This window comes from Adiantum capillus-veneris, chromosome 3, assembly GCF_014529385.1.
Source record: "Adiantum capillus-veneris isolate H3 chromosome 3, ASM1452938v2, whole genome shotgun sequence".
In the NCBI taxonomy this organism is placed as follows: domain Eukaryota; kingdom Viridiplantae; phylum Streptophyta; class Polypodiopsida; order Polypodiales; family Pteridaceae; genus Adiantum; species Adiantum capillus-veneris.
The window spans coordinates 150,818,649-150,844,247 of NC_140933.1; the positions used below are offsets into that span (position 1 = coordinate 150,818,649).

General features: G+C 41.9%; 1 protein-coding gene across 1 annotated transcript; it reads left to right on the forward strand.

The window, feature by feature from the left end:
- Positions 1-12,253: 12,253 nt before the first annotated feature.
- Positions 12,254-14,974, forward strand: LOC147461944 (vicilin-like seed storage protein At2g28490). The gene is made up of 6 exons (XM_086509406.1): positions 12,254-13,053; positions 13,156-13,337; positions 13,492-13,572; positions 13,673-13,975; positions 14,072-14,318; positions 14,416-14,974. The coding sequence occupies exons 1-6, from the start codon at positions 12,360-12,362 to the stop codon at positions 14,625-14,627; spliced, it is 1,719 nt and encodes a 572-aa protein (XP_086365532.1). The 5' UTR covers positions 12,254-12,359; the 3' UTR covers positions 14,628-14,974.
- The last annotated feature ends 10,625 nt before the right edge of the window (positions 14,975-25,599 follow it).

Below are 25,599 nucleotides of genomic sequence, written 5' to 3' on the forward strand. Positions count from 1 at the left end.
CATTGTGAGTTTGTAATTTTTTTACTTATAAGTTCAATCAAGAACGATCAAAGGGTCGACTCTAGTTTCCTCACAATGTGCAAGTGTTGCAGCACCCAAAAGCACAAAATTTAGCCTTTGAATTTTCTCAGTTTTTCTGTTGCCATGTTATGGCAATTGTCTTGTCAAGCAGAGCGGATCAACTGATCTATATCTATCGCATGCACTTCCATTAACCTCTAGCCAAAAGATCCTTAACACACTGAGCTCGTTGGGTCCCGTAGAGCTCCATACTATTATCTGGAGAAGAAGAAGAAGTATATGCATGATATTGTTATGTCAAAAAATATGGTCCATCAACTTGGCAAGCTCTATGAGTGCTCTCTTTTTGCTTTTAATAAAATTAATCATGCTCTAATTGATAATGGCTTCACCCTATAATCAACCAGAACAGGCTCTTGATTGATCGATTGTGGGGTAAGAAATATGATGGTGTTCTGTGTGGATTGGGTGTATAAGGCTAGGATTGTTAGCTTTATGGCATTTGATAGTCTACATTGATTTTATGTCCAATATTTTTAATTTTCATCTATAGTTTTAACACTTGGTTTGATAAAAATAGGATTGAAGGGCCAACTCTAGCTCCTTTACAATGTGCAAGCATTGCAACACTAGAACCACAAACTATGGCAATTGTCTTGTTGAGTAGAGTGGGATCAGCTAATTGATATCTCAATATCGTGTGCATTCCCATTAACATCTAGCCGCAAGATGCTTACAAAATTGAACTTGCCCTTCTCCGCGTCATCAAGTCAAGGAGAGATACACATTGTTATTTGAAGAAGAAGTACATGAACGATATTTATATGTTGAAAAGGAGGATCCAACAGCTTGATCGGTTGTGCCATTGCTCTTCCTTGCTTTCGTAGAGAACAATCATGCTTATGATAATGGCTCCACCCGCAATTGGGGGGGGGGGGGGGGGGGGGGGAGAGAGAGAGAGAGAGAGAGAGAGAGAGAGAGAGAGAGAGTTTAAATAGAAGTAGAAGCTCCTTGTTTGGAATGCCACTTGTCAAACGCATAAAGCTCCAATAGGTTCATTGTCTTTCAGTATATAGTAAGATAGTAAGATAAGATAGATAGATATGTGTGTGTGTGTGTAATAACTAAAAAAAAGTGTGTATATGTCTGGACTTTTTTTAAGAAATGGGTGGAGGGAGGAATCTCGGTAGATATGCTTGAAAATTCAAGGGAGGGAGAGTTGACAGAGGCGATGGCAGCACACGTGCTATCGCGTGAAAGATACACATGCTTTCTCTATCTGTATCTCTAGAGGCAACCGACACACGCGTGCGGAGGTGTAGCGACCCATGCGTGAGTGCAAAATGCGAACGCTGGGCATTGTCGCAGGTTCGCAGTCGCCATGCACGAACAGGAGGCGGCAACAAGAGAGCTATATATAGCGTCGTGGTACTGCATGCAGAGTGTCAATTTTTGGGAGCCACCGCGAGAAAATACTAGGTATGAGGTGGGCATGTATGCTTAAGCAATGTAATTGCATCGCAGTGGTGGGTAGTATTGTGTGTTAGTTTGTATGGTGTGGCGTGAGTGGCAGGAGCGCATCAAACGTGTGCAGCTAGGCTTTGAGGGTGAGGATACAGGAGGGAGGTGTGGCCATCGTAGGCGGCGTAGGAGGGAGGGGCAGGTGTGACCGGGGTGGAAGTATCATGGCGCGATCTCAGGCAGCTGGCGGCAGCTACTAGAGTGTTGAAGAGTGCACGACAGTAGTGATGTTGCTTTTGGGCATCATGTTGCTTAGCGAGGGTTGCTTTTGGACTGTGTTTGCAAGTGTTGGAGGGCGATGTGGATAGAGTTGCAAAAGCAGTGGGCAGGAGTAGATGTGCGCAGGCAACAAGAAGGGGCGGGGACATGACATCCGAAGGGGGTTTGCAGAAGGGGGTGAGTTTTTTTTAATTTCAGAGCAAGGCAGCAACATGTACGAGAGTAATGCAGGTCAGTTGTTGCCCGTCCGCGCTCCTGTTGGGGAAAAACACAGGCTCGTGCACGTGAGAATGTCATGAGCCAGAAGGGGGAGAGGGACACGGAGAGGGAGGGGGGATGGAAAAGTGGTGTTTAGCCTTGGCTTATCACATTACATGTGTGTATTTTTAAGCGCAATGGCATAGTTGAAGAAATTAGCGTGAGGGACCATGGACGAGTGCACTCGTCCATCCAAAAAAACGAAAAATCTTGTCGTGGGCGACCCTGCCCGCATGCTTAGGAGAAGGGGGAGCTCTACATTGAGCGCCGAGGAGAAATGCAAGAACGATGGCGATAGAGTGAAGAAGGCGATGGAAGCCAACGTAATTGTGGTTGTGGGCGGTGAGGACATAAAAACTAGTTTACTAAGTTGGATGCAGGACCTGATCGGAGGGAATGTACGGTACCGAGCGTTGAGACAAAAGAACCTACATACGTTCGAGGGAATGGTAGGGTACTGCATGAAGGACAGCGGCGAGCCTCACTCTCAGAAAGTGGAGCACTCGTGGAGCACAATGTAACAGTGAATGAAATAAACAAAGAAATCGAACTGTACAGCTTGTATGGCGTAGCTGATATGAAGAACCGTATCTGCTTGATGCATAATAATATCTTTGACCGTGCATTGATGTATTGGAGATTCCAAATGCGACATTTGTTCAAGAATGATTTCATGAGTGCGATGCACAAGATGGTATGCATCAGCAGATATTACCCCTCGTCAACATGGAGCACTCCCTATCAAGGGCAAGTAATGATCATCTTAAAGAAGATGAAAGCGCTTTGGAGGTGCATAACATTTCCAGCTTCAACTACGTACTAGGATTTGTGACGATTTTTGTGTCAGACAATTTGTATAGAAACAGCCAGCCGAGGGTGGATTGGTTCTTATCTCGCTAGAAGGACATCGAAGAGTAAGTCTACACTATATTCGCTTTTTCAAAGCTCTTTTACGGCTGTGTGTAAATTAGAGCAACAAATAGAGGGTTTGAGAAAAGCCACTTTGGAGATGAAAAATCAGTTGAGTATGCGCTTGTCATAAGGTTTTCAAATAGCATGACAAGAATGGGCTTGTACTTTGTAAAGGGTTGACGTGTTCTGTAAATACATCTTCAATATAGATATATTGTGGTGTACACACAAGATGGGACCAAACTGAGTGTGCCTCCCTCGCATCCGGCACCTCCTTATATTATCATGAGGTAGTTACAACCATAACATGTCCGACCACGCTAGGTGGCCGGACTCTACCTGCACGACCACACACCACACCTCCCCCCTTAGGGAGAAAAAGATGGACATCTTTTTAAAGTTTTGGGCTAAGAAAGGACTCGACACAAAGGGATCAACTCCAACGCCTCATCTGGGGGGAGTGCTCATACAACGGCTTCGGGGCTAAGGGACTGAGCTTGGGGGCTAGACTCATCATCACGTCGACATCATCAAGGCATGGAACTCATACATCTCGCTTATGCAAAACATTAGGTCGCTATCCCAATGAAATGGACAAGACATGTCATCAAATTTAATATCTAATATCTAATCAACCCAAATGATTCTCTCATATTAAACTAATCACTTAATGTGGGAGAATAAACGGGAACAAGGGTTAAGATATAGACATGTGCTTATAGATCTATTTCAACATGGGGCAAATGGTAAAGGGGCCCAATGAGAAATGGTCTATCAAAGAGAAAGGCTAACCAATGGAGCATAAGACCTTAGGGTTAGCTTCATTGAAGACCTCCAAAGTCCTTTGACCTTAGGTAAGCTAGGGTTGACCTTGAGGCGCGGGAACCCGACCCAGCTCGAGGTGCTTGTCCTGCTTGATGACTAAGGTGCTTGAGGTGCTTGATGATTGAGGTGCTTAATTATTGAGATGCTTGAGGTGCTTGACATGCTTGAGATGCTAGGGTTGCACTTAAGGTGAGAACCTAGCCCAAGCTTAAAGTGCTGAACGGCCAAGCTTGTGGTGGGAACTGGGCCTATGTATGAGGGGCTTGAGGTGTCAAAAAAGAAAATAATCAATCCCTACAAGGAGAGGGCGAGCCCTACATGAGGGGCGATGAGAGAGAACACCCACACACTCACACAAGGCATGCATGGTACAAAGAAACCAAGAGGGACACTTGTCAAGTTCCTCCTCATGTTGCCCTCATGGTGTGCATGAAGCCTATTGGTTGGCCACCCAAGGGGTCCAATAATAATTTAGGAGATTTAAATAATTGATTTAGCATTTATCTATCCCTCTCTCTCAAAGGGGAAAGGGGGACACTTGTCTCAAGGCTACCCTTGCTGCTTGTAATGCCTCCTGCTTGTGATTGGCTAGACCTGGAGGGGTCCAATGAGCTTCAAGCATGAGCTACAAGGAGGGGTCGACCCAAGCAAGCTAGGGGGTTGCTTAGGGGGTATACTCACCCACACACACTCACAAACACTCTCATTGTGTGCTATGCAAAGTGGAAGAGCTCCCTCTCCTTCTCCAAGCAAGTAGAGGTTGAGAGCCTACACCAACACTCTTGGATATGGAGTGCAAATCCAACCAAGAGCCATGCTTCAATGCTTACGCTTGCCATCTCCTTCTTCTTCATTACTATGCTATTATATATGCTAGCAACAAGAGTTATGATAAGTGAGGAACTAATTCTTTCTCCTACGAAATGTTTCTTCTTCCTCTTCCCTACCCTCATTCCTTGCTATCTCTCTCCACCTTCGAAGGTGTTTGAGGTCTTGGGACTGAGGCTTGGGATAGTTAAAGCTTTCTTCAAGTTTATGTTATGTTTGTGATGCATGAAGCTTTCCATCTTCATTGCATCACCTATGTCACAAGGAACACAAAGATTGTATTGTAACAAGTCTCTCTTAATGGGAAAATCATAATCCAAATGCCTATTGGAGGGGGGACCGGCTCCACATAAATCCGGTCCTCAACTATTGTCATGTTCTCTAAATTCTCTCTCTTGCAAAAGAATTTTTCATGCCAAGTTAACTAATTGCTATGATTATGTTGCTATCTTCCATTATGTTCACCCGTTATGCTCACAAAGTCAGTTCTCAAAAGTACTCTCATTAATTTCCGCTACTCTCAAATTAAATAGGCCAATTCCATTACATTGGTATCAGAGCATTTGGTTTCTCTTTTCTTGCTTAATAAGAGAGGTCCTTAAGTAGCCTATAAATGGTTGATGTTGTTAATTATATTAAGGTAAGTGGAACTGGGATCTATTATCGGTTTTGTTGAGCCCACTATGTGGGGGATGGTGCACACCTCGGGAGCTTTGGACTTAATAATGGAGCCTTTTTAGACTTGCCTACGGCTTTACCATTATTGAGCCATAAGAAGTCCGAAAGGAGCTAGCCCTCGGCAACTCTGCTATGTTAGACCTACTCCTCTACTCTCTATAATTAACCACTTCGAGCCGTGGGTGTAGATACTTAAGAGCCGATTTTCAAAGGCTAAGAGGAGTGGTAACTAAGGTTTTGAATTGCCAAAGCATACCCTAAGTACATACATAAACTTTGTTAACATGATAGACAATAATCAAGAGAGTAGAATGAACATTGATAGCTTTGATTTTGCACATGAAGGTGCTAATGATGATGCTCCCATGTTTGTGAATTATCTCGTCACTAGGTTGCAGCAAGCTATGGGCAACCCTGCTTTGCAAGCCGAAGTTACTCAACAACTTTGTGCTTATGGAATTGCCCTTCCTCTCCAAGAGGAGAGAGAGCTTAGGAGGCCTCTTGAAGAGACCCCCAAAAGAAGACTCTCTCCCATTCGAGAGGAGGAATCCAAAGAGCAAGAAAGCAATGAAAGTTTAAGTTCCTCTGAAGATGTGGCTCCACAAAGATGGCGGTCTAGACGATCGCCCACTCCTCCCAAGAGGAAAAGATCAACACATAGTCCTTCTTCTCATCACTCTGAAAGGCAAGAGAGGAAACAAGGGAAGAAAAGGGCTAGGAAGAGGTCACCCTCTTCTCCTTCTTCTTCACCTTCCTCCTCTTCCAACGAAAGTTATGGCTATTCTCCTAGAGAATACAAGAGGGGAGGACATCGCAAATCATGTCCTGCATGGCGAAGGTCACAAAAGCTAAAGAAGTTCAAGGAGGGAGGAAAGAGTATCTCTTTTCTCACCTATGATGGCACCTTCGGTGCTACCGACAAAGTGTTGGCCTTCATCTAGCAATTTGATGCGGCCTTTAGAGATGAGGGCTTCACAAAGTCCTCCAAGCTACGCCATGTAGCTATGCACTTCAAAAAATCAGCTCGTCAATGGTGGGCTAGCCTTCGTGGAAATGGTGAAGCCCCAAAGACATGGAAAACTCTACGAGTTTCCATCATGAAGCAATTCCTTGCAATCGATTGAAAGGACAAAGTGCTTACCGAATGGCGCAGCTTGAAGCTCCTCTCCCATGAGTCTATCCACAAATATGTACACAAGGTTTGGGATTTACATCTCAAGGCTACTGTCTTTTAAAAGATAGACTTTGCCGAGCAAAGGCAGCAATTCTGTGTGGGATTACCTAAAGAGATGGCCGAATACATCAACTCTCAACGGCCTGGTACTATTAGTGAAGTAATCCATCACACCATGGTTGCTTCACGCATCAATTTCCATCAAGGGGCTAGACGTAATGTCAAGCCCATGGAAAACAAAGACAAAAATGATGCAAAGGGGAAAACAATTGTTCAAAATACTTCCCAAGTCAATTCCAACAACAACAACAATCAGTCCAAGGAGAAGGGAGTTTACAAAGGTAAAAATAAACTCTCTCCTGAAGAGCTTGAAGCTTTTCGCAAGGACCATAAGTGTTTCAAGTGTGGGGAGCAAGGACATGGCTATCTTTCTTTCCCCAAGAAGAATACTCGCAATGAGACTCCTAGGGCTTCCACCATCAAAGCTCCAAAAGAGGATGCTCATTGCAAAGGATCATCACTTTCCTATGCTTAGGGAAAGGTAAGAGAGCATGATGCCTTCATCTTGTTTGACCCTGGCTCTACTCTCAACTTTATATCAACGGAGTTGGCCACCAAGTTGGGCATTCAAGCTTTTGAGATGGGAGATATAGTAGTGGCTGATGCAGCTTTCAAGGGATAAGAAGCCTCCGTTACTCCCTTGATTGGGAAGTTGAGGCTTCATGTCCAAAGCTATGTCGACAAAGAAGACTTCTTCATCTCTCCTCTCCAACATGAGGATGTTATCCTAGGGGCACCATGGTTTGATCGCATGGCTGCCAACATGAAGTTCCCTGAAAGGAAAATCTACTTCACCTACATAGGAAAGAACATGTATATAGATGCTAGTGAGTGTGGTCGCACTATTCCACTTGTAAATCCTCTTGCTTTTGATAAGTCAATGAAGAGCTCAGTTTCTGCGTACATGATTTTTGTCAAAGAGTCTCTAAAAGATACTAATGTTTCATCAAATGTAAATAGTGGGAATCAAGAAGAGTTAGACTTGTCTAATTTTCTAAAAGGATTCCAAGATGTGTTCATCGATGATATCCCTATGGACTTACCTCCAAAACGAGGGGATGATGACCATCGCATTGAGCTCCTTCTTGGAAGCTCACCACCTAACAAGCCTCCTTATCGAGTCTCACAAGCTCAACAAGAGGAGATCATGAGGCAAGTACAAGAGCTGGTAGACAAAGGGATGGTGAGGCCTAGTTCCTCTCCCTTTTGTTCTCCAGTCCTTTAAGTGCAAAAGAAAGATGGTACATACCGTATGTGTGTGGAATATCGAGCACTAAACCATATCACTATCAAAAACAGATTTTCCGTACCTCGGGTAGAAGATCTGTTTGATAAGCTACAAGGCTCTATCTACTTCAGTAGGATTGACCTTAAGAGTGGCTATCATCAAATAAGGATAGTGGATGAAGATATCTTAAAGACCGCGTTTCGCACAACGTTTGGTATTTATGAATATCTAGTCATGCCTTTTGGCTTGACTAATGCACCAGCTACGTTCAATCGTTTGATGGAGAAATTTTTTAGACCGTACCGCAAATTCACTCGAGCGTTCTTTGATGATATCATCATCTACTCCAAGTCTTTGGAGGAACATAAACAACATCTTCAAGTGATTTTTCAAGCATTGAGGGAGAACAAGATTTTTCTCAACCAAAAGAAAAGCTAATTCTTCCTTCAAGAGATTCAATACCTAGGTCATATTATCTCTAAAGATGGTATCCGAATGGATCCATCAAAGTTAGAGGTAATAAAAGCATGGCCTAACCCAAGAAATCTACATGAGCTAAGAAGCTTTGTTGGTATGTGCGCATACTATAGACGCTTCATAGCAAAATTCTCTCAAGTAGAAGGACCACTACATGACTTAACTAAGAAGAACATTAAGTTTGTATGGACTGATAAGGAGCAAAATGCTTTTGAAAAGCTCAAAGAGAAGCTTACTTCCCAACCATTCCTCGTGCTTTCGGATCTCTCAAAGCCATTTGAGGTCCAATGTGATGCTTGTGGTGATTGCCTTGGAGCAGTTTTGCTTCAAGAAGGGCATGCCATAGCATATGAGAGCCGAAGGCTCAATATTGATGAACGAGTCTTGGGCATTTATGAGAAAGAGCTTTTAGCTGTTCTACATGCCCTAGACACATGGAAGCACTATCTATTGGGGACTCCATTTATCCTACAAACTGACCACCAAAGTCTCAAGTATTTCATGACGCAAACCAAGCTTTCCGACAAACAAATGAGGTGGGCAAATTTTCTTTCTCAATTTAATTTCCATATTGCTCACATAGCTGGTAAGCACAATCAAGTGGCCGATGCACTTTCACGACGACCCAAAGTTAATGCGGTGTCTATAGCTACTCACAATGATCTTTCCTCTATGATAGATGAGTATGCTACTGACCCTGACTTTAGAGACATAATGTCAGCCCTTGCTTTGGGGAAGAAAGAGAAACCATTCACCTCGCATGATGGTTATCTTCTCCACGTCAATAGGCTATGTGTTACCCAAGCACCAAATAGATTAGTCATCCATCTTGGAAAGATGTCGTAGGGTAAAAAGGGATCATCTACTCGCTAAGTAAAATTGACTAATGACTAAGGCTTTATCTCTTCTACCTCATAGTCGAGGACGATTATGATTTCGAGAGAGAGGTAATGTCATAAAATCTAATATCTAATATCTAACCAACCCAAATGATTCTCTCATATTAAACTGATCACTTAATGTGGGAGAATAAACGGGAACAAGGGTTAAGATATAGACATGTGCTTATAGATCTATCTCAACATGGGGCAAACGGTAAAGGGGCCCAAATAAGAAATGGTCTATCAAAGAGCAAGGCTAACCAATGGAGCATAAGACCTTAGGGTTAGCTTCATTGAAGACCTCCAATAATGTGTGTAAAACTCTTTTGACCTTAGGTAAGCTAGGGCTGACCTTGAGGTGCGGGAACTCGACCCAGCTCGAGGTGCTTGTTCTGCTTGTCATGCTTGATGACTAAGGTGCTTGAGGTGCTTGATGATTGAGGTGCTTAATTATTGAGATGCTTGAGGTGCTTGACATGCTTGAGATGCTAGGGTTGCACTTAAGGTGAGAACCTAGCCCAAGCTTAAAGTGCTTAACGGCCAAGCTTGTGGTGGGAACTGGACCTATGTATGAGGGGCTTGAGGTGTCAAAAAGGCAAATAATCAATCCCTACAAGGAGGGGGGGAGCCCTACATGAGGGGCGATGAGAGAGAACACCCACACACTCACACAAGGAATGCATGGTACAAAGAAACCAAGAGGGACACTTGTCAAGTTCCTCCTCATGTTGCCCTCATGGTGTGCCTGAAGCCTATTGGTTGGCCACCCAAGGGGTCCAATAATAATTTAGGAGATTTAAATAATTGATTTAGCATTTATGACACTTGTCTCAAGGCTACCCTTGCTGCTTGTAATGCCTCCTGCTTGTGATTGTTCAGGCCTAGAGGGGTCCAATGAGCTTCAAGCATTAGCTACAAGGGAGGGTCGACCCAAGCAAGCTAAGGGGTTGCTTAGGGGGTATACTCACCCACACTCACTCACAAACACTCTCATTGTGTGTTGTGCAAAGTGGAAGAGCTCCCTCTCCTTCTCCAAGCAAGTAGAGTTTGAGAGCCTACACCAACACTCTTGGATATGGAGTGCAAATCCAACCAAGAGCCATGCTTCAATGATTACGCTTGCCATCTCCTTCTTCTTCATTACTATGCTATTATATATGCTAGCAACAAGAGTTATGATAAGTGAGGAACTAATTCTTTCTCCTGCGAAATGTTTCTTCTTCCTCTTCCCTACCCTCATTCCCTGCTAGCTCTCTCCACCTTCGAAGGTGTTTGAGGTCTTGGGACTGAGGCTTGGGATAGTTAAAGCTTTCTTCAAGTTTATGTTATGTTTGTGATGCATGAAGCTTTCCATCTTCATTGCATCACCTAGGTCACAAGGAACACAAAGATTGTATTGTAACAAGTCTCTCTTAATGGGATAAATCATAATACAAATGCCTATTGGAGGGAGGACCGGCTCCACATAAATCCGGTCCTCAACTGTTGTCATGTTCTCCAAATTCTCTCTCTTGCAAAAGTATTGTTCATGCCAAGTTAACTAATTGCTATGATTATGTTGCTATCTTCAATTATGTTCACCCGCTATGCTCACAAAGTCAGTTCTCAAAAGTACTCTCATTAATTTCCGCTACTCTCAAATTAAATAGGCCAATTCCATTACATTGGTATCAGAGCATTTGGTTTCTCTTTTCTTGCTTAAGAAGAGAGGTCCTTAAGTAGCCTATAAATGGTTGATGTTGTTAATTATATTAGGGTAAGTGGAACTGGGATCTATTATCGGTTTTGTTGAGCCCACTATGTGGGGGATGGTGCACACCTCGGGAGCTTTGGACTTAATAATGGAGTCTTTTTAGACTTGCCTACGGCTTTACCATTATTGAGCCATAAGAAGTCCGAAAGGAGCTAGCCCTCGGCAACTCTGCTATGTTAGGCCATAGCTATCTGAAGGTGACATACACGCGCAAGGTCCTCTCGTTTGTGATCAGGCTTATTTAATTCTTTGAATTGCTTATCTCTCTCGGCTGCTTTCTCTGCTTGCATGATGTCAATGAAGTTAGTTTTGAGAGCATACGATGAGGGAGCAGAAAAGAACTTCTGAAGGAGACAAGGCCGATGAGCTGCTCATGATGCGTATGACACCAAGGCCTTGCTGACCATGTCAAACAATATGTAGAACGGATGCGACAGATAGGGTCGCGAGTAGCAAGGAAAACTGGAAGCAAGGTTCAAGGGTGGCGCTGAGGTTATGGCAAGGTCTGCATCACATCCTCCGGCTGGGTGTGAGAAGAGCAGGACAACAAAGCGTGATGGGGTAGAAGGTAAGCGGGAGGCCAGCACGATGCAACGCTCAGCAGGAAGGCCATGTGAGCAAGGGCACCAAATGGGTCTTTTGAGATGGCAGCGAGACAACCCTTCCCTAAGCAGCGCTCTCTGTCTCTCTCTCTCTACCGTGTGTCAAGCATGAACGCCATGAGAGGTGACACGAAAAACCAAGAACCTAAGCAAGAAACACCCCTCAAGTGCCCGTCTCCTCCACCAATGTGGTGTACACACAAGATGGACTAAATTGAGTGTGCCTCCCTCGCATCCGGCACCTCCTTATATTATCATGAGAGGTAGTTACAACCATAACATGTCCGACCACACTAGGTGGCTGGACTCTACCTGCACGACCACACACCACAATATCTTGTGGTGTTCAATGATCAATCTCTTGGTATATGCTAAGGAATCTTGCTTTTTAATGAATTTAATTTATATATTGTGTGTGTGTGTGTACACACACATATATATATATATATATATATATATATATGTGTGTGTGTGTGTGTGTGTGTGTGTGTGTGTATATACACATATATAAAAATACAGAGGACAACTAAAAATTCAGAGGCCCTCACTCGGCTTAAGGCTTACCAAACATATGAACAATCTGCGTCTCATGGCATTGCCATCGTGACAACGCCTCGTCAGCCGGAACTCTTGCTAAAAGAAAGCGCGAGGGTGTGGCCTTCATGCAGCGGGTTGGCCGCCAGCTGGTTCTGCAACGCTTTTGGTAAGTTGCTATGCACCATATTCACAATCATCAGAGGCATCACGCACATCTCTCTCTTCTCTCTCTCTCTCTATCTCTCTGCTACTTCTACCTATATATATATTCTTAAATTGGTGCGAGTCGACTAGCTGGAGCCGGGGGAGGTTTACATTCGTTCTGGCAAAAGCTAGCTAGACGTACTATTTTGCTACGTTAGAAGGCAACGTTCAATCTCCAAAGATGAGCAGGGCATCTCGTATAATGATATGCAGGTCCTCATGTGCAGCAGCAGACAATATGGCTCTACTCATGATGATGATAATTCTCAGTCTGAGTTGCTATGTTATCATGACGGCTTGTACACCGGCGTACTCAGCTCACGCCTTGAGTACTAGGACCCAGCAGCAGCTAGAAGACGTGAATTACCCCACAATAGAGCAGGTGGTTGATATCGTGGAGGATGCTACCACAACACCTCTCAACCAACAGAAGCATCACTACATGCGCGACTTGGAGCACCGGTCAGGAGCTAGCGGTAGTGACTCTCTTTCATGTGACAGCAGTCACGAGGACTTTGGATTAGCTCATAAAGAAGTAATTGCACGGAAACAGGAAGAAGAGGAAGAGGAAGAGGAAGAAGAGGAGGTAATTGCACGGAAACAGGAAGAAGAGGAAGAAGAGGAAGAAGAGGAGGGTCATAGGGGTCACGATCGTGAGCACGAGCACAGAGCTGCTGATCATGAGTCGTTTTTGTTGGGGAAGCCCATCAAAGTGATGAAGACTGAGGCTGGTGAATTGCGTGTACTGCCGCATGGAGGCATCAATAGCGAACTTGGGAGGAAGGGGATAGGGCTCGGATTTCTCACCTTGGAACCCAAGGCCTTGGTGCTTCCACACTACATTGATGCTGATTGTCTTTTCTTGGTGCACAAAGGTATTTAGGTTTGTGGGAGTTGATTTGCATGTTTACATGGAGAGTGACAGATGACCAAGTGCATTAAGGGCTAAGATCTACATCTTTATTGTCGGAGTGCAGGTAGGGGTCAACTATCATGGGTGGATGACGATGGCCTTCGCAATGTTGATTTGGATGAAGGCGACATTTTCAAGATAGAGAGTGGTACAGTTTTCCACGTCTACAATCACGATGAAGGGCAACGATTAAGTATCTTTGGCATTTTTGATACATCGGCTGTATACACTGGTGGAATGTTTCATGTAAGTTTCGTCTCATGTCATTCTTTCTTGGAAATGATTTCCCCGCAGTATATGATGGGGTTGTGCTTTTGTTATGTTCCAGAGTTTCTTAATTCTTTCTTGGAAATGATTTTGCCACAGTATATGATGAGGCTGTGCTTTTGTTATGTTTCAGAGTTTCTTTGTGGCCGGAGGACAGAAACCCACAACAGTGCTCTCCGGATTTGATGAGAGCTTACTTGCAACCGTTTTTAAGGTCTGCACCATACAAAGTTACACATTCATTAGATTAGAGAAATATTGTGTTTCATTTGATCGGAGAAGTATTTGTCTTGAAACATTCTTCTTCTGTGCAGGCATCTACTGATGAGCTTCGTGATATATTGAGCTCCCAAACACAGGGGCCAATCATCTATGCCGTCCATCGAAATGAATCAAAGAGATTGTCAGGCCTGGGAAAATCGGTAACACAAATTCTAGACAAGTTTATTGGGCTACCGAGCATAATTCCCAAGGACTCTCGTGACAAGCCTTACAATCTTTTCAAAAAGAAGCCAGATTTTAGTAACGACTATGGCTTGACGGCTGCCATTCATGGAGATGATTACAAGCTACTAAAGGATGTAAACAAGGGTGTGTTCTTGGTTAGGCTGAAGGCGGTAAGGTCAATTTAATGTCACATGTCAGATTTTCAAAGTGTGCACGCGCAGCGCACTGTTGCATGTCTCATTTGATGCACATGGCTATGGTCTCAGGGAGCCGTTTTAGCCCCTCATTGGAATCCTAGGGCTACAGAGATCGCCCTTGTCACCAAGGGTGAAGGAGAAATTCAGATAGTGTATCCCAACGGGACTGCTGCATCGACAGAGCAAGTGCGGGAAGGTAATGTCTTCTATGTGCCTCAACATTTCCCAATGTGCCAGATAGCATCGCGTAGTGGGCCTTTCGAGTTCGTGGGCTTCTCCACATCAGCACGGTCAAATCGTCCCCAGTTCCTTGCAGGTGATCATGATGAATGTTAAGAAAACAATTTAGCTAGGATGGGATTGGGTGGATGTGAGGCCTAACTATGTGGGAGCCCTCTTCTTGTATTATGCAGGCTCCAATTCAGTTCTGAAGGCGTTGGACTCCGATGTATTGGCATCGGCATTCAATATGCCATCAGAGCATCTTCGACAGTTTTTGGAGCAGCAACCTGAATCAGTTATCCTGCCAGGAGAGCCTTTATCACCGTCGTCTCCAGCAACAACCGTCTTGCTCAGACGGCTGATGAGCACTAGCTGGAAGTTAGAAGAAACCCACCACCCTTGAAGCTTTGTATATATTGCTAAGCCAGCATTACAAACAACACATGCATCTCGGTTGTTTTGAGCACGTATCTCTCTTGGCTTTCCCGTTGACAACGTTCTACCGCTAGCTTTCTGGAACTCGGCAGAGCATCGTCCACTAATTTGTATGTCTTACCTTTCTAGTGGCTTGCCTAGCTCTGCCTGAAAGGCCTCCTATATATATATATATACATATATATATCCTTTCCTTAAATATATGCAATGCCGACCTTAATGTCAGAAGGCACTTATAACTTACCTTGCTGTTACTTTTTAAGATTCCCCCAACATATGGAAATAGGGGGAGAAAAAAAAAAGAGGTTTACTCAACTGGACTTTTTTTAATCTTTTCCTTTTTATGGTTTGTGGTTTGTGGTTTGGAGTGTGGCACCCGTTCGTAGAACAGAGAGGGCAGACAAAAATCTGTGTCACGTCTCCTAAAGGCCGTACTGTTGGCCTATGAGACAAATTACCATACCACAAGGTCAATTTCGAGTTGTTTATAAGATGGCACTGCTTGCAGCATATGGGTCAAAAGACCTGTGAAGGGCCTTTGATATTGCATGGAACCGCTTCTAAGGATTTGCTTGCAGGATGATATGGGTCAAACCATGATGGATAGAGCAAAAACTCTACTCTGTCCATGAATACGATGGGCTAAGCAATACGATGGGCTAAGCACATAAACTCAATGCAACATGGAGCAATATATTGGTTTGCCAAATGCTTCAATATTTAGCCGCGAAGTACAACTTGCTATATGAAAGGAAGCAACGTTGTACCCACGACTTTGAAGGTTGAACAAATTGCAGATGCAAATGCCCGTCAAATATTGGCATGGTTTTGACGGCTTGAGTTTATTTTCATTTTCAAGATCAATTCTTGCATCGATGTGCTAATGGGGGCAATGAAGTAGTCATTGATGGCAGTCGTTGACTCACTTGAGAGCATGAAATTTCTACCATTATTGCATATACTCCAAGGGCTATGACAATGGAAGAGAATCCAGAGGTCTCATTCTCAACAGGTCCTCATGGAAGGCATCAAAATAGGGGCGCCAAACATATCTAGCAGGGATAGCATAGCAAGAGACACGACCTCTCTCTCTCTCTCTCTCTCTCTCTCTCTCTCGTGTTAACAGCATGATAAAAACTCACCAATGACCATCAACAACCGGCTAATCGGATTCTCAATGCTCCAAACTGGCTTCCAAGTGCATGCCCAAATATGGAGTGCGCAAGAAGTGGAGATGCCTATAAGTTGATTATTTCTCACCTTTGCAGAATGGCAACACCAGTACATAGATCACAGCTTTGTCAATCCTGAAAGAAACTCCTCCGTAACTACACAAAGCGCCAAGCTAAGTGAGATGTTCAATTCCTTACATGCAATTAGAATTAAAATTACACAAAAGATGGGAGGCTTGCCAAATTGAAAGTGTTACATCCTCAACATCAAAGGTGTACAGTGCCGAGATGTCCCCTCACCCTTCGACCATTAACTTACGGCAGGCTGTGAAGCCCATCCAATCTTATCACTTAGTAAGCCATTTGCATCATCGAGCTGACTCCAAAGTGTGATTACGTGATCGCAACGCACTAGTCACCTGAGACACCTCGATGCATCAACTGTTTGTAGCTCTCTTTCTCTCTCTGCACTACACAGCGATCGCCTTTACAAAGTCGCCCTCGCAAATCTCAGCTAGCTAAGCGTGCACAACACAAACGTGACAAACCTCAGCTAAGTGGGCAGCACAAACCAGAGCTCTCTTCTCTCTCTCTCTCTCTCTCTCTCTCTCACCTACAACCGCGAAGAGAGGCTCCTCTCAATTTTTGGCCTGCCCCAAAGGGGTGTCAAATCAGGTGGGAGCAATGGTCCCTCTTAATTGGGGGCGGCAGGATTGGTTTTGCACCGCCCATGCTAATCTCAATTGAGATGTGATCACCTTGTGAACCTACGTATTCCAAAGTGATCACCTTGTGACCCCAACCATTTTAAAGTGATCTCCAAGTGATCAGTGTGTGACCCCGCCCATTCCAAAGTGATCTCCAAGTGAACACCAAATGATCAATACTCCGTCACTTTTGCCATATCATACTATGTTCTCACCCTCTTTTCAAGTGGCACGCGATAGCTTAATGGGAGAGTCTACGTCTAGTGTGGGCGGTGGTGGGTTCAAATCGTGGGCTTTCCTTGGCAACCCCCGACTGGCCATCTCCTTCTAACTCCCATTTTGTATGTTTAGGAGGCCCTCATGCGTCTATTTGAGAGAGATTTTGAGGCGACGACGACATAGTAGCAACTCAAAGGTAATAGGGTCTCAAGATTCCAGCAATCTCTCTACAATTGTGCTTTTTATATCTCTACTCAAAGGTAATAGGGTCTCAAGATTCCAGCAATCTCTCTACAATTGTGCTTTTTATATCTCTACTCGGTCTTCTACCATGCAGCCTTCAGTTCTAAATTGATGGCCCCAACCTTCACTTGTATTTCAAAGATAAATAAATAAATAAATAAATAAATAAATAAATATATATATATATATATATATATATATATATATATATATATATATATATATATATATATATATATATATATATATATATATATATATATATATATATATATGTATGTATAGAGAGAGAGAGAAGAGACATCTCTCGATTCCATTAACAAGTATTTAGAAAATATGGTATCCCCTACCACTAATTAATTGCGTTGTGGTTCTGTATCACCCATCTTGGTACTTGTGAATGAAAAGTGGTGATTCAAAGATAGTAACGGCAACCATGGTATATGCCTGCAAGATGTGTGAGTCTAGTCCAGGGTCAACGCATCTAGTTCAATCAACTATTTCATCCTGGTTTGATTAGCGTATATGTATACGACATGCACAAGCAGCCATCTTGCAGTAATTTTGTAATCAAGCCTTGCAAGTCATGAGTTACCTTGTACCATTGGATGGCCTTGTTTTGCTTGTATCCCGTGCTTGTTTGTTCCATGTAGAAAGAAGCTGTAAATTGCTAATAAAATTGACTCGAAGAGTGGTTATTTTTTTAATCGATCGCTCATCCCAATCCATACAATCTATGGCCAACAACACTAGGCTCTCGCTCTTTTTCCAGTTGCATAGACGATTTCTGCAGGTCTGCTCCAGCTTCTAAAACATCCTCTCTCAACAGTGACTCTCTTACACTGATCTTAGTCTGTTCCAAGTCCATACGAATGGTTGTGTGTGTGTCAGAGAGAGAGAGAGAGAGAGAGAGAGAGAGAGAGAGAGAGAGAGAGAGAGAGAGAGAGAGAGAGAGAGAGATTTGTTTCTATGTTTCATGCCTTTCCAAATTTGGCAAGTGTACATACCTGCTGGATCCGTGCACTCACACTTGATTCATGAAAGGAATGACTAACTTATGGAGGTGGAATTTTCTTATAAGCTCCTACTCTTAGGATTCAAATTTTATGCTTATTGTGTTTCAAGGTCAAAATCCCATCGAGGTTGGGCTATCTAGGATCAGCTCCTAACTTTTTACACTTTTCTCTTGATTTGACTCCATATTTTCTTTCTACTTTCCAAGAACTTTTTGTAGACTGTCCACTTGCTAGGGTGTTTTTGCCATCTGGGTTGCTAGGTACAATGTATGTAGTCGTGGCAACAGAAGCGGTTGGTGTCTTTTTTTTATACCATCTCGTTCCTCATTCTTTCCTCATCCCATCTATGGTTGCATGTCCAATTTGGATCATTCAATCTCAAGCTACGACCATTTCTGTGTTTTGACAGGTCACTTATGGTCAACTCCTAACTCTTTTGTCATTTGAGCTCTTGGATAAAGTGCATGTAGTGAGGTGGCAGCAAAAGCGATGGTTGTTTTGCTAGTTTGACCTTTTATGAGTACATCACTCTACGCTATGTACCACCACTTTAATTCTTGTCTTGGCTTTCCTTTGTAATCATTTATGTCCACAAAAAACTCATTCGGTCAAGTTACGATCATCTTGGAAACTGCTCTGAAGGGCTATGTGGTCTATCTTAAGCTTTCTATGGAAAAATTTTGAGTCGCAAACCAAAAAGTTATATGTTCGTGAATTGTTTGGTAAAAAACGCGTATTTTAATTTATTTTGAAATCCGATCAACTTTTTCCTTAACTTTGTATCACACTAGGTCCTACTAAGTGTGTTTGAGCTTTAGATGTTAAAAAATTCGACTTTGCTCTGCTTTTTGTAATTTTGGGGTCAGTTTTTGTTTTTAGACTGAAATGGCTAAGATTTTTCCCTGTATGAACTTTTTTGATCCAAATTTGTCATGGTTGGTAGCTCCTCTCTTTATGTCTTGTCCACCTCTTCAAGGTTTGTTATAATAATAATTTTGTTATGATGACTCCAAAGGAGCTAAAACAAAAAAAATATGAAGGATACTCAATCCGAAAATTCATTTTGGAAACAATACATGATACATAACAGAACTTGGGCCCAAATGAGAGAGCCTATGGTAGATGGACAATCAGCGGGGGGAAGTATGGCCCGAGGTAGTCACCTCAATGATGGAAATTGGGAAGAGATGCAGAAACCACCATTAGCCGGAGACAAACGAGTGACACCACAACAAGAAGAGGTCCACACAGGTCACACCTACCAAGCAACTTGCTTGAAGGCTTAATGGGAGAAACACCAACCAAGAGAGTGGGTGCAGAACATCATCAGAGAGTCAGACAAATTGATTTCAAAAATTGCTCAAAAAATATAGCGGGTCGAGGTATCCGTATAACCATTTAGCAAGCTTCAGAAAGTTTCTAAGAGCTAGATGTATCATGGACTTCCATACGCAATTTAAGGGGTTTGGGATGACATTAGAAGGAAAACCTTTAACTTGGTTTCAAATCATACCTCTTGGATCAATAACTAATCTACAAGTTGGATCAATTACACGGGTAAATTTGAAGGATCATTCTTACAAGGATGTTCTAAGGACACCAATCCAGGAGTTGGATTCAAAAACCTCAACGGAAACTAAGCTACCATCATAGATACGTAAAGACACTCCAATTTGGATGTGTGGAGCTTTTGAGTGTGGTATTTTATAAAGAGAAGATTTCATATTAGATCGAGAGGTAAATGATGCGGAATACGTACATAAACCTTTTCGGAACATTTTTTTGAACCATTTGAGTGGACTCAAGTCTTGGCCACTATGGACGTATGTGTTGACAAATCCACACCCACATATTTTTGCAATGAGGAGGGTTACAACATAGTCCCTACTCAAATGGTATCTATTGAAGTGATTGAGGAGCAGGAGCTTTTCTTTGATCATTACTATGATGCCACAAATGAATTAGAGGAGGAAACACTCACAACGGAGGAGTCGGACTCTGAAAAGGAACATGTCAGGGCAAAACTGCTACTTAAGGGAGGAGAAGAAAAGTTAAAAGAGTTTTTTCAAATCAGCATCATAGATGCCATCAAAAGAACAAGAAAATAAGTTAAAAAGGAAACAATCAAAACCAAAAATAGAGGACAAAACTCAATTCTTGATGATGGTATATGCACCAGATTGCATCAAGGACAAGGTAACTTAGAGATATCCAACCATGAAAAACATGGATCAAAGGAACAAAACAACACAAAATCCAAGCAAGTAAGATGAGACCAAGGGAAAAGAACCTCCAATGGCTAAAATGGAACAAAAAGTATAGGGAGTTGAAACGGATCTTGAAAGAGGTCTGGACTACTGATATGGAGTCAAAGAGCGACAAACTAGGGGAAATTAGTGTTCCTTCACACTACAAAAAGTACACTCTATAGGATTGATGGATCATAGTAGAACAACCGTTGAGACAGCCCAAGGAACTAGGAAAATCCTATGAGGGTCCTAAAAATTCTAAAGGAATTGGCCTTGCAGAGCTGGGAGAAGACTCAAAGCAAGCATACATAGCTACAGATTTGTCTCAAGAAGAGGAAGAGATTCTCATTCGGTAGTTAAAGGGGTACACGAATGTCTCAAGAAGAGGAAGAGATTCTCATTCGGCAGTTAAAGGAGTACACGAATGTCTTTATGTGGTCTTACAAATATCTCAAGGGAGTGGATCTTAAAATATATCAGCATACTATCCCTATGAGAGATGATGCTAAGCCAAGTAGTCAATGTCCATACACATACAATGAGACCTTTGGTAAGAAAATCAAAGAAGAGATCAAGAAGCTCAAGGAAGCTAAATTCATCTATGAAATTGAACACATTGATTGGGTCTCACCTATTGTGGTAGTGCCTAAAAAGAATGGAAAACTCAAAGTGTGTGTGAACCTGCACAAGGTGAATATAGCTACCATACGAGATACCTATCCTCTTCCTATCACGTATCATATTATAAATGAGTAGTTGGAAAGGAAGCTTATAGCTTCTTGGATAGATTTTTGGGTTACAATCAGTTAGCCATGGATCCCAAATATCAACACAAAATGGCTTTTGCCACAGAATGGGAAATTTTTGCTTACAGAGTCATGTTTTTTGAAGTGACCAATGTACCACCAACATTCCAACAGCTGATGAGCCATGCATTCAAAGAATATCTATGAAATTTCTTATAAGTTTATATGGATGATCTTTGTGTGCATTTTTGACTAAATGAGAGAGTCATTTTGAGCACTTGAGGTGTGTCTTTGACAAATGTCATCTATATAGGATTTACTTGAATTGTATTTATGGTCAGATAAGACAATTATTCATTTCAAAACATTGTATCAAAAAATGCTATTGCTATAGATATGGAAAAAGTAGCAACAATTACAAAGATGTCTAGATTGACCATTGTCAAAGAAGTTCAAGCATTTATGGGGCATTCTGGTTATTATCGTAGATTCATCTACATGTATGCATTCATTGTGAAAAACCTATTTATGGTCTTATTACTCATTATGAATGGATGAATGAGAGTGAAGAATCATTCCAAAAACTTAAACAAGCCTTGATATCAGCACCCATATTGAAGAATCCAGACTCGAAAAGGCTTTCCATGTGCATGTTGATGCTTCAAATTTTGCTATTGGTTGCATATTAGCTCAGTCCCGGAGAGGGAACAATGTATTTCCCTATCCCTCATGCCAGTAAATAACTGAACTTAGCGAAAATGAGCTACACCACCATTGAAGGGGAAGGCATTGGAATGGTGTAAGTGGTTAAGAAATTTCACCACTACTTGATAGCCAACAAGTTTTTCTTTCTTGTAGAACACCAAGACTTACTCTATCTGATGAATAAGCCATGCAATACTGGAAGAATAGTAAGATGGTTTATCATCCTACTTGAGTTTGATTTCATAGTGGTAGTCAAGAAGGGCACCACGCACCAAAGAGTAGATCACTTGTCAAGGACCACTACCTGTTTTCAGTAGAAATAATCTTGATGGTTAAAAAGATGACCATAGCTCAAGTAGACTCCATATGCCACTTCCAATCACACTACGATTGATAGAGCAATTCACCCTATATCAGTTGTTGGCCGAAAGATTGATAAAAAAAACAAGAAATGGGATTCTACTCTTGTGCATTAGCCCTGAGGAACAAGCAACCTATTTGAATCAAGCTCATATGACAATCATAGGAATTCACTTTGTGAAGGACCAAACCTTGCCACGATTAACTTGGTTAGGGGTCTTTTTGCCTACTATGAAGAAAGATGTTCATGGTTCTATGGATGATTGTTCATAGTGTAAAGAGAGAGTAGCCATACCCCATGCCATGTTATTTCATGTTTCTATTACACCACAATGGATTGGATATGTGGTAGGATATCTGACAAATAGGACATTCCCTAAAGATATGAGTAAACAGAGATAGAGAGCAATAGAGACGGAAACAACCAACTACGCAATGATTGATCATGAATTCTATAGATGAGGAAAGGACTAATAGCTTATACTATATGCCAATGAAGATGAATATATTCCCATCTTGGAACAAGCGCATGTTGGTCTTGTAGGGGGTCACTTCCCTCACAAAACTATAGCTAGATCTATATTGATGGCTTGCATCTGGTGGCCAACTCTGTTTTCTAATGCAAAATAATTTGTTCAACAATGCGACTCATGTCAACGAGCAAAGATGCCAACAAGAATTGATAGTATTCCATTGCGACCTATGATAGGGACACATGCATTTCCTAAGTGGGATATAGACTTTGTTGGTCCAATACGGTTCCACCAACATATAAGACTGAGTCACAGTACATGATTGTGGCCACATATTACTTGACCAAATGGTCCAAAGTGAAATCCACTAGGAAGAATGTACAGACTTCCTATTGAGCTTGTAAGTGATTGAGGAACACATTTTTTGAACAAGGTGATAGAACAATTGTTAAATGAGTTTATGGTGATCTATAACAAATGTGCACCCTATCATCCTCAAGCAAATGGTCAAGCCAAACATACAATTAAGATCTTAAGCTCAAGAAGAGCCTATCAGGAACTGCATCTTCATTTAGCCTTGTGGGCTTATCGAGTATCATTCAAAACAACTTTGAACACCACTTCCTTTAACTTGGTCTATGAACTAGATGCCATATTGCCCATGGAATCCTTACTACCCACTTTTAGAGTTGCACACAAATTAGAATGGAAAGGTCATGAGTCATTAGAACGATTGGAGGACTTAGAACGGTTAGATAAAAAGAGGTTAGCGGCAATAGCACGTATATATGTGCAAAATGAAAACAAAAATAATTTGTTGATGCACATTTGCTAAAAAAAATCTTCAAACATGAGGGATCTAGTACTAGTTTACTCGTTGAAACAGTATATTCCAAAATTCAAAAAAAGGGACACAATCCTTTTGTGATTGAGAATGTTTGCCAAGTGAGGCCGTTAAACTGGCTACCTTAGATGGGAAAATAATGGAAAACTAACTCAGTGGATGTCGTCTTCTAAAATACCATCTACCATTAATTAATGATAGTTTGCAAAGAATGCATGCTTCAAAAGAACGAAAGCTAAAACAACAGCAGGTGATTGAGGAAGCTCAAGAAGAAGCACACATTTGAGTTTTGAAAAGAAAAGCCACAATTGAACCAATTCCTAAGGTTATGCCAATCACTACTCTTCAAATTCACCATCACCACTTTACTCAATCTTTAGCCGAAGATGAAGTGGAAACAGATGATGAATGGCTAGATGCATTAGATATGATAATCATAGTTACCTTGAAATATGGATTCAAGGTTAAAGCATTAGCCAACACAAGTGCATGACTTAATGCTGTCAACTATTCGACATACAAAAGAGCGACAACCAAACCCCTAGAAACACTGCAGAGATAAAGTCAAAGGTTGTCACAAAGAATACGCACCAATATTGAGTTTGATTAATCTCAACACCTTTGTGCATGGATTTCTATGCCCACACATCTTTATTTGCATTCTTGATGAGCATATGAACAAAGATATTGTACTAGGAGTTCCATGGATGAGAACTTATAAAGCTATCAAGGATTGGGATGCTAAAGTTCTCGAGCTAACACTCAAAGGTGGACAGTTGCGTGTACCATTTTCTCATAGCCATGAAGAATGGAAAGCTGCTCTCAAATCTCCACAACTACCAGAAACCAAAAGCAGCTCAAACCCAATGTCCACTATTTGACACCAAATCCACCCTCATAATACCGGCATGCAAGGAACCAAGAAATTTTGGGTATCCAAAACCCAGATCACCAAAAATCCTAAGCAGATGTGGGTGCCTCAACAGTTGTTGAACACTCAGAAAAAGTCCTCAGTTACACCTCCTTATCAACCGCAACAACAGACATCTAAGTCACAGTCAGCTCAATGGATATGGAAACCCAAGCAGCAACCTGAAGCCAAGCCCAAACCAAAGACTGTATGCAAATGGAAAATCAAGGCAAAGCCATGGGCACTCATATACCAATGGGTACCAAAGCTACAACCATTACCAACAAAACCATCATCTATACTGCCACGAATTTAAGAGCCGCTGATATCGATTGTACGTACATCACTATCAAGGAACGAGTGCAATTACTTCAAGAAATGCTCTTCAATAGAGTCAACCAACCAAATGTTTCACCATCAACAACCTTTGAGATCACCACTCAACACCCACCTCTTGCACCGCATAGTGTTTCAAATTGCATTGACTTCAGTAGCATGTAAAGCCAACCTCGGCTATGCATAGACACGACTTTATTACCCATGCATTGCACAACCCAAGCTACATCATGTTGTCCCAGAGGACTTGGGCAAGGAAGGGGGAGGCATTCTCAATGCGGACCTAGAAATCTGAAACAGATTAGGAAAAGGGCAATGTTTTGAAGTGTTTGAATGTTAACATGTGGATTTTTATAACCTAAAAGCAAAATTCCTTTATAAGTAAACATAATAGGGAATATATGATATAATAATCCCTAGGTGTGCATGTAACTAGTGTAAATATGGCCAAAAAGGCCAAAAATATTGCATTTTTACTCTTTTTGCGTGTTTTTTGTCCAAAGAGTGATTAAAATGTGCGAGCAATCCACCAAAATATGGCTAAGTACTAAAATTAGGTGTGTTTCCATATTTTTGGGTCTGGAATTATTTTTTAGAGTGAGTTTGTATTTTCTTTTAGTTTTATTAATAAAAAGGACAAAATTAATAAATGAATGCCAAACATACCTATATGTAAATACAAAAGGAACCATGATGATCAGGAAGCAGAGACAAACAATATGTTAAATTTTGTGTGATTTTGAGGATGGTGATGAAAAGCATAAATTCAGGCCACAATGCTTGATTATGCACAACCTTTGGATGGAGCAATCGAAATCCAAATAAAGAAAATTTTGAAAGGAAAGTATACTTTGCGACCTAGTAGGACTAGCTGGGGAGCTTGAGAGGAAATGAGTCGGTAAGCCCAAGTACGTATTATCAAAGTAGTCGCATTTTCATTTGCCTACATTGGGAGAGAGC